Source organism: Physeter macrocephalus, chromosome 14 (genome assembly GCF_002837175.3).
Source record: "Physeter macrocephalus isolate SW-GA chromosome 14, ASM283717v5, whole genome shotgun sequence".
NCBI classification, from domain to species: Eukaryota; Metazoa; Chordata; class Mammalia; order Artiodactyla; family Physeteridae; genus Physeter; species Physeter macrocephalus.
This window is the reverse complement of record NC_041227.1, coordinates 112,341,428-112,351,359: the sequence shown is the minus strand read 5'-3', so window position 1 is coordinate 112,351,359 and position 9,932 is coordinate 112,341,428. Positions and strand designations below refer to the sequence as shown.

The 9,932-nt window shown below is 51.4% G+C and overlaps 1 protein-coding gene across 1 annotated transcript in view; it reads left to right on the top strand.

Moving 5' to 3' along the window:
• The window catches only part of ABCC3 (ATP binding cassette subfamily C member 3), a 46,455-nt gene that overhangs the window by 28,090 nt on the left and 8,433 nt on the right, over positions 1-9,932 (top strand). The window contains 9 exon segments of the mRNA XM_007103552.3: positions 3,035-3,202; positions 3,534-3,726; positions 4,693-4,807; positions 4,995-5,142; positions 5,241-5,448; positions 5,740-6,050; positions 7,131-7,330; positions 7,487-7,613; positions 8,673-8,774. Coding sequence (XP_007103614.2) covers positions 3,035-3,202; positions 3,534-3,726; positions 4,693-4,807; positions 4,995-5,142; positions 5,241-5,448; positions 5,740-6,050; positions 7,131-7,330; positions 7,487-7,613; positions 8,673-8,774 — 1,572 coding nt within the window.

Here is a 9,932-nt window from a genome sequence, read left to right as displayed (position 1 = left end):
CCGAAACAGGAGAGGCCACAACAGTGAGAGGCCCGCGTACCACAAAAAAAAAAAAAAAAGAATGTGGCTTTTACCAAGTGATGGAAAACCTTTGAAGGTGTGAGCCAAGGGATGGTGGGTGGACTGGCATTTCTGTGCAATTTGGTGTGTCTGGAGGTTAGAAGGGGTGTGGAAGAAACAGGGTAAGGTAGAGCCTTGAAGACTTTGATTAAGGTTTTGGCCTTTACCCTAAAAACCATGGGACATCAGTGAAAGTTTTTATTTTTTAATTAATTTTTAACGTCGCAAAATATACATAACATAAATCTTTACCTTAGAAATCCTTTTAAGTATATAGGTCAGTAGTGTTAAGTACATTCACACTGTTGTACAGCCAATCTCCAGAACTCTTTTTATCTTGCAAAACTAAAACTCTGTACCCATTAAACAGCAACTTTTACTTATCCATTCATCCATCAGTGGATACTTGGGTTGCTTCCACCTTTTAGCAATTGTGACTAATGCTGCTATGAACATGCGTGTGCAAAGATCTTTTCAAGACCCTACTTTCAATTCTTTTTAGTACATACCCAGAAGTGGAATTGCTAAATCATAATTCTATTTTTTTTTATTTTTTGAGGAACTGCCATACTGTTTTCCATAATGGCTGCACCATTTATCATTCCCACCAACAGTACACAAGGTCTCCAACTTCTACACATTCTGGACAACACTTGTTGTTTTCTGGGGTGGTTGTTTGGTTTTTTGTTTTTGTTTTTTTTGGTAGTGGTCATCCTAATGGATGTGAGATGGTATCTCATTGAGGTTTTGATTTGCGTTTCCCAGTGATTAGTAATGTTGAGCATCTTTTCATGTGTCTATTGGTAGTTTGTATATCTTCTCTGGAGAAATGTCTATTCAAGTCCTTTGCCCACATTTTATTCAAGTTGTTTGGTTTTTTGTTGTTGAGTTGTAGGAGTTCTTTACACATACTAGATATTAACTCCCTATGAGATATATGAGTTGCAAATATTTTCTCCTGTTCTGAAGGTTGCCTTTTCACTCTGCTGATTGTGTCCTTTGATGCACAGAAGTTTTCAATTTTAATGTGATCCAATTTTTCTATTTATACTTTTGTTGCTTGTGCTTTTGGTGTCTTATCCAAAAAAATCATTGCCAAGTCCAATGTCATGAAACTTTTCCCTTGTTTTTTCTTCTGAGTTTTATAGTTTCACCTCTTAAGATTTCAGTGTCTCAAAACAAAGACATCCTCTTACATAACTACAGTTGAGTTATCAAAATCAAGAAATTTATCATTAATACAGTATTATTATGTAATTCACTGTCTGACATTTGAAATGTCATCATTTGTCCCAGTAATGTCTTTTTTAGCTATTTTCTTTCCTGGTCTAGGGTTCAATCCAGGATCATGAGTTGCATTTAGTTGTCATATCTCTTTATTCTCAATCAATCTGCATGATTCCTCAGTCTTTGTCTTTTAGAACATCAACACTTTAGAAGAGTACGGGCCAGTTATTTTGCAGAATGTTTCTCAATTTGAACACGATTAGATTCGGAATATATTTTGGGGCGAAAAAACCAAAGAAGTAACGTTGTGTCTTTCTCGGTGCATCATATCAGGAGGCACATGATGTCAGTTCCTGCGTTACTGACAATGTTAACTTTGATCTCTTGATTGAGGTCGTATCGTCTACTGATGATTTCGTTTTACAACTTTCATTGATGATTTTTGCCTGAGTCAGTGTTTACCATGATGTTGGCCAAATGTTGATTTTATAACTCCATTCCTTCTATAGTTATTAGTTGGCTTATTACTTATTCATTAATTTTTTTATATCAATGTGGGTTCATGGATTCTTATTTGATTCAATGTGTTATAATCCATTACCATCATTTTTTATCTTGACGTTCAACTTGTCAGTGAAGAGTTTTAAGGAGGGACAGGAATTGCATTTTGAAAAGCTGCCCTGGCTGCAGTGTGGAGGGGCCCAAAGGCACAGGAACCAGTGAGGAGGCTCTCGTGGTGCCCTGGGGAAATGAGGGCCTGAGCCTGGCAGTGGGGATGGGAAATTTTTAAGTAGGAGTCCGAGATTATAGGAACCCAGAGTAGACCTCCTGATCTACGCTACAACTCCTCCTTCCCATCTCTCCTGGACCCACACTGACCTCGCACACACAAGACTGATTTAGTGCCCAGAGCACAGTAGCACTGGAGAAAGCCTGGTTGGTTGAATGCAGGCACGTTCACGCGTCTCAGTCACTACAGCTTCCATGTCCACCCCTTGCTTCTCAGCAGCTCCACCTCCCAACCCACATTTGTTCTCCCCAGGGGTCAGTTTCTCAGGGTACCCCCAAAGAGCTGGGCCTGTTCCAGAGGGAATGAGGAAAGCTGGTGGTCGGAAAGCAGGCTATACCTCTGGGGTCTGCCCTCTAGGCCCAGCCCTGCTGCTGTGTGCCTCAGTTTCTGCATAATGGGTTTAAGGAGTGAACTTACCTCCCCTCTGGTATGTGAATGATCTCAGGGTAGATGAATTCTGGGGTGGATGCTGGGTTTCCATCCTTGCTTTTGCCCTTAAGAGTTTGGGACCCTGGACAAAGTCATTAACATCTTGAGCTCTAGTTTCTTCATCTAGAAAGTGGGGCTAATGATACCTCCCTGGAAAGACTGACAAGAGGACCAAATGGGATAATTGTTATGAAAGTCATCTGCGAACCGTATGGTTGATGGGAGACTAAAAGTTCTATTAAGGACCTCTTGGGGATTTCCAGCCTCCCAGAGTATGAAGGTGGAAGGCAGGGAAACCAGCTGGGCAGGGAGCAGGATGTCCTCACCTGCCCTGGGAGGACTCTGAGAGCCACCACCCCTTCCTCCATGGCCTTAGAGCTTCCCAGGTACGGGACCAGGTATATGAAATGTGAATTTAGAGGTCTGCCTTTTTGAGTGACAATAGACAGAGCCCTCGTCCCCCTTGTGATGGCCTGACTCCCTTCTACCCAATACACACCTCTCACCTCCCTCCTCCAACCCATCCAGGGCATTAACCTGTCCGGGGGCCAGCGTCAGCGGGTCAGTCTGGCCCGAGCTGTTTACAGTGATGCTGACATTTTTTTGCTGGATGACCCATTGTCAGCCGTGGACTCCCACGTGGCCAAGCATATCTTTGACCAAGTCATCGGGCCAGAAGGTGTGCTGGCAGGAAAGGTGAGGCCTCCCAGAGGCTAAGGGGACTAAGGTGAGGTCTAGGGCCACAGGAGAAGACTGGTGGGAGGCCAAAGGGTTCGGGTGAGATCTGGAGGTATGGAGGGCCTGAGGAACAGGAGCAGGGGCTGGGCAGCGGGCGGAACCTGGGGCGGGGGTGGGGGACGATGCCCCTCGGGCACTGAGCCAGCTGCGGTGAGCACGGGGTGAGTCCCTGACGTTCCTGCTCATGCTGCCGGCACACAGGCGCCTCCCATTCGCTCCGGGGCCCCGCGCTGTGCCGGGGGTGTGTGCTGAGGGCAGTGAGAGTGATAGCCTGCTGCCTTCTCCCCAGACACGGGTGCTAGTGACTCACGGCATCAGCTTCCTGCCCCAGACGGACTTTGTCATAGTGCTAGCTGACGGGCAGGTGTCTGAGATTGGCACTTACGCAGCCCTGCTGCAGCGCAACGGCTCCTTTGCCAACTTTCTCCGCAACTACGCACCTGATGAGGGCAAGGAGCACCAGGAGGCCGACAGCAGGACCGGTATCTGCCATTCTTGGCCCTCCGTATTGCCCTGCCCTCCCAGCATCTCCCCTGCTCCCTGGAGCCTCTGGGTGTCTGTGGTCAGGCCCAGTGTTTTACAAGGGAGGTTCTGGGGAACTTGGACCATCTGCGTGATGTCAGACATCACCAACAGGGAAAGTGAACTGGATGGATTCAAGGTCCTTCCTCCTCATCTTCCTTCATGTGTCAAAAGGGCCTAAGGACCCAGGCCCAGCTTGTACGGCAAAACTGTTTCACAGGTGAATTGTTTCGTAAATATGCAAATGCTTGGAAAAGTCATTTATTTATCAACAAATATTTATTGAGCAATTACTATGTCCAGGCACTATTCCAGGCGCTGAGACAGCAATGAACAAACAGAAAAATCCCTGTCCTCATGGAGCATATTGAGACCCCCTTGTTGTCCAGTCCCGGCTCCCCAGCCTCAGGCTCCCGGCTGGCTCACAGACCTTCTCCTGGGCTTTCTCGCCTACTTCCGTATACGCAGCTAACACGTCTCGAGCATTTACTAAGGGCTATGCCCCTTGCAAGCTCTTGACACACATTCCTTCCTTTAATCCTCACAATGACACGATGAAGTAGGTACTATTATTATCCCCGTTTTACATGCCTGTCTAAACTCATGCGGTGAGGAAGTGGGATTTTTAGCTCAGCCAGAGTCTGACTCTAGAGCCCAAGCTCCTGAACCTTACATTTGAATCCCCTTCTAGGTAGTCCCTGATGGGAAGCTTTTCTTCCTGTCTAACCTAAGTCTTTCTTGCCACCCTTTTTCTTTCCAGCGCGAAATTCGTCATTTATTTTTATTGTTGTTCTTGCTGCCCTCTCAGTCCCTCTCACCTCGCCTCTCGCTTGTCCATTCAGGCCTCTTCATTGGAGTGGGGCGGGGGATACCAGGGGCTTGCGGGGTGAGCTAGCCAAGCTCTCCTTTCTGCCTCCCCGCTGCAGCCTTGGAGGACAAAGAGGATGAGGAGGTGCTGCTGATCGAGGACATGCTCAACAGTCACACAGACCTGACGGATAATGAACCGGTGACATACGAGGTCCAGAAGCAGTTCATGAGGTGAGCACCTGGGAGCTCTCAGCCCCCGGGAGGCGGTACCAGGGCTCCCAAGCCCTGACGGGGGGAGCAGGTGGGCGTTCTCCCTGACACACACCGGGCCTCCGGCTGCAGCCTGAACCTCCTTCTGGGGCTCCGTCTGTGGCTGTGCTGGAGGCCTCCTCCCTGGCCTGACCAGTTGCCTCCACAGACAGCTGAGTGCCATGTCCCAGGAAGGAGAGGGCCCGGGTCGGCCTGTGCCCAGGAGGCGCCTGGGTGTGGCAGAAAAGGTAGTGCAGGCCACAGAGGCAAAGGCGAGCCACGTGCTGACCCAGGAGGAGAAGGTGGAGATGGGTACTGTGAGTAGCTTGGGCAGGGAGGGGTGGAGAGGGTGGGTAGGCCCCTAGCAGTCCCGGGGCTCACTGGACTCCTCTGTCCAACCACTGTGGCCATGCAGGTGAAGCTGAGTGTGTTCTGGGATTACGCCAGGGCCGTGGGGCTCTGTGCCACGCTGGTCATCTTTCTGCTGCACGGGGGTCAAAGCGCGGCTGCCGTTGGGGCCAACGTTTGGCTCAGTGCCTGGACCGGCGAGGCTGCGGTGAACGGCCAGCAGAACAACACCTCCCAGAGGCTGGGCGTCTACGCCGCCTTGGGAATTCTGCAAGGTGAGCCCGCAGAGATACCTAGAAGGGGTTACAGCGGCCCCTTCCTCATCTCTGGGCTGCTGGGTCCCCCAAACCATGCCCTTGCCTCTGAATCTCTCCACTGTCGCAGCCCCAGGGACTCCCTAACCCACCCTAGCAGTCTACCTGCCTCTGGCCCCGTCTAGCTCATCCTAGCCATGCCCTGCCTCTGAGCCTGCCTCGTGCACCGAGGCTATCCCCCATCTCGGAACCTGCCCCTGCATGCCTGCCACCTGGCCCAGGTGAACGAGTGCCCCTTGCCTCCTCCACCAGGGCTCCTGGTGATGCTGTCAGCCATCACGATGGCGGTGGGAGGCGTCCAGGCCGCACGCTTGCTTCACCAGGCACTGCTGCACAACAAGATGCGCTCGCCACAGTCCTTCTTCGATACGACGCCCTCAGGCCGCATCCTCAACCGCTTCTCCAAGGACATCTACATCATCGATGAGGTTCTGGCTCCCACCGTCCTCATGCTGCTGAATTCCTTCTACAACTCCATCTCCACCCTCGTGGTCATCGTGGCCAGCACGCCACTCTTCGCTGTGGTCATCCTGCCTTTGGCTGTCCTCTACCTCTTTGTGCAGGTGTGCCCTGAGCGGGTGGGCGTGGCTTTTTGTGGGCATGGCCGTTGTGTGGCCGGGGCTCTCCCGGGGGCCACCAGTGGTGGGATGTAGGGAGGTCAGGCCCCGCAGCTTCACAGCTGGATTTGGTTCAGTAAATTCCTCTTTGAAGCTCATTTTCCTCACCTGTAAAATAGAATCATGGAACCTACCTCACAGAGTTGTTCATAGGATAAAATGAAATCCTTGTAAATTGTGACTGGCCCTGGAACTCCTTCCTGCTGGCTGTTTTTTCATAAAATATTGTCAACAGTTTGAGACACACTATCCTTCCCTTCTTTTTAGATATATCTCAACTTACATACATGTTTTTAACATGGATGAGTTGATAGCATTCTGATACGGCTGCCTATAAAAGGCATTTGTGTTACTGAGCCCCTCTCCTGCCATTAATTAATCAGTCGATGAAGGTAATCCACAGGTGGCCAGAAGCTCAGGCCTGTGTGTGAAGACCGTGCTCTGTGCCGGGATGGGGGACTCTCAGATGCAAATCCTACATGGCCCTGGGCATCTTGGGGCCCACAGGGTAGAAGATGGAAGGTGGAGGCAGAACTGTGTTTTTCCGGGGCTGAAGTTTAAACAGCTGCGGGGTGGGGCGGGGAGAGGCTCTTTAAGAAAAAGAATACAAAATTATCTTATTTTTGCAAACTTTGCAAAATTTTGATTGTGTGAACACACTGCTAGGGCCCCTAAGTGGAGACAGGCATAGCCACTGACAGGAGGCAAAGCAGAGTCAGTGCAATAATCTAGGCCCCCGCAGAGGTGAGGGGGTCAGGAGCTGAGAGGCAATCGGGAAAGGCTTCGTGGACAAAGTGGCCTGGAAGAGTGAGCAGAGCTGACCAGAGGGGAAGGGTGGGATGAGTTCGTGGAGCCGTATCAGGCCCCCAAGTCTTGGGTCCTTCTGGGCGGAGCGGGAGGAAGGGAGCAAGGTCTTATGGGGCAGCGGGACTGAGGGGAGGCGGCTCACCTGGGTCCAGAGGGCGTGCTGGACTGAGCTGGGGCCCCACGGTCCTGACTCCAAGCTCTTTCTCCACCCTCTGTCAGCGCCTCTATGTGGCTACATCACGGCAGCTGAAGCGGCTGGAGTCTGTCAGCCGCTCACCCATCTACTCCCACTTTTTGGAGACGGTGACCGGCTCCAGCGTCATCCGGGCCTATGGCCGCAGCCAGGACTTCGAGGCCATCAGTGATGCTAAGGTGGACACCAACCAGAGGAGCTGCTACCCCTACATCGCCTCCAACAGGTCAGAAGCAGCTCCCTCAAGCCCCTGCTCCTCCCACGAGTTTCCACCAGTGTCTCTGCGGGAGAGACCCTGGTGTTCTGGGTCCAAGCCCCTCCTTCCCCCTAAACAGCCCCCTTCTTGCATCTGCCCCATTTCCTCCTTGCCTAATCCCCACAGGTGGCTGGGGGTCCGAGTGGAGTTCGTGGGCAACTGTGTTGTGCTCTTCACCGCACTCTTTGCCGTGATTGGGAGAAGCAGCCTGAGCCCAGGGCTGGTGGGCCTGTCTGTGTCCTATGCCCTCCAGGTACGCAGAGGTCTGGGTCCTGGGTCAGGGCCACCACCGGGGCAGAGGCCACACAGGTTTCACAAGCATCTCCTGAGCACCTCGCTCTGCCCCGAATGGGGACCAGCCACAGGTTCTGCTCCGCGGGACCGTGACCTCCCAGTCAAGTGTGGAGAGTCACTCCCACCAGCAGGGGATGGTACTGTGGGGTGCACAGACCTTAGTGGAGGAAGGCACAAAATGCAGGAGCCCAGAGGAGGTCTCTACCTTGGAGTGTTGGAGAAATTATCTTGGAGCTTGGCCCCAAGAGACAAATAGAATTTGCCCTGCCTGCATAAGATCTAGAGGTCAACCCTGACAGGGGTCCGGGGGCAGGGACGTGGAGAGCTGGAATACACCTCATCTCACAAGCCTGCAGAGAAAGTACACGGAGCAGGTAACTGGAGCCTGGGAAGGTCACCCTGATATCAGCCTATATTGTCAAAGCGTTAAATAACTGCAGATGGAATTTTTGTGAAGCAGATCACATTTGCAATGCCCCAGGTGACTCAAGTCTTGGATGTTTTGTAAACAAAGGACAGTCCAGACAGGTCAGTCTTCTCAAACTTTAATGTGCATATGAATCACCTGGAGATCTTAAACTGTAGACTCTGATACTATAGACCTGGGGCTCTGGCTTCAGTGATGTCTAGCAAGACTCCTTGATCCACAAAGTGTGGACCAAGGACCAGTTGTATCAGCATCATCTGTGAGCTTCTTAGCCACGTAGAATCTCGCTTCCCACCACAGACCTACTGAATTAGAAGCTACATTTTAACAAGATTCCCTGGGAAATCTTTCTTGTGCATATTAAAGTTTAAGAAACACCGGGCTGGGTGGCCTTTTGTTAAGTCTGCATTGTCACTGCCTGAGGTACAGTTGTGATTTGAGGCCCAGGTGGCACATCTATGGGTTTGCCCAGGCCCACCTGGGTCATAGCTGGGATAGGACAGGAGCACAGTCAAGGAGTCTGAACTCCTCCCAAAGCCATTTCAGGGGGAGGAGAGATTGCCCCGCTTATGACCCAGTCCCTCTGGCTAGGTGACGTTGGCTCTGAACTGGATGATACGAACGATATCAGACTTGGAGTCTAATATTGTGGCCGTGGAGAGAGTCAAAGAGTACTCCAAGACGGAGACTGAGGTGGGTACGGGGTGAGCCTGGGGCAGGGAGGGGTGCTTGGTGACCCACCGTCCCTACACCCCCCAGGCCAGCTGTTCAGGTGGCTCTTCATTCATTCATTCATTCAACCCTTCTTGAGGGTCAACCAGAGGTGTACGTGAGGAGGTGTAGAGCAAGACAAGGTCTGCCCTCAAGCAGTTCCTGATGTCGTGGGAGAGGACACAGCTCCCGCTGTTCCAAGTCCTCCTTGGTCACAGTGCCTTGTCCTCCCTGGGACCCCCCCAGTCCCGTGCCCTGCCTCTGTCCCTCTGTCCATGAGCTCATCCAGCCTGGGTCCTACGCTCCACCAGTGCCAAAGCTCTCGACTCCCTTGCCCTTCTCTCTCTCAGTCATCCTCACCCCAGTTGAGCCCATCTGTCCACCTTCCAAAACACGCCGGTGCTCAGCTGCTAAAACATTGCTGGAGAAAATCATTGATTTTACTTCCAGTTTATAACCACACACCACGGCTGGGTGTTCCTGTTTTGCTTCTCCAAGAAGCATGTGTTCCCACTTTCAGAAAGTTCTGTTTTGACCATTCTCTTTCCTTAAACCCCTACATCCCCTCCTCCCTGTGGTCAGTCATCGACCGAATGACTCAGTCGTCGGTCATCATAGGCTCAGTCATCGACCTTGCCTAACGCTGCGGTGAGAAAACGGCTTGACAAGATGTGAACTCCCTCAGCCTTCCTGCCTCCAGACTTTCAAATCTGCCTGTGTCCCTTCCACCTTCTTCCTTTCTCATCTCAAAGTCCGGGCCCTCTACTTCTTCACATGGCCACCCAAGGACTTCACTTCCTCAGTCACACCCTCCACCTGCTACATCATGCATCTTGCTCCCTCTGTTGGACGATTCCCAGCCACACGCAAAAATAAGCTCTCGTAGCTTCCATTCTAGACACTCAGACCAACCCTCCCTTTCCCCTGTATCCTATGTCCCATTTCTCTGCTCTCCTTTGTCGTGAAACTGGCTTTAAAACATGGTCTGCAAGTGCTCTCCCCACTGCCTCGTCACCCTGTAGCCTGGTTTCTGGCCCTATCACTCCACTGAACCCACTCACCGGTGACTTTCCCGCTTCCCGACCTACCTAGGGACACTCTTCTGTTCTCATCTAATTCAACCACTCAGCAACATTCAGA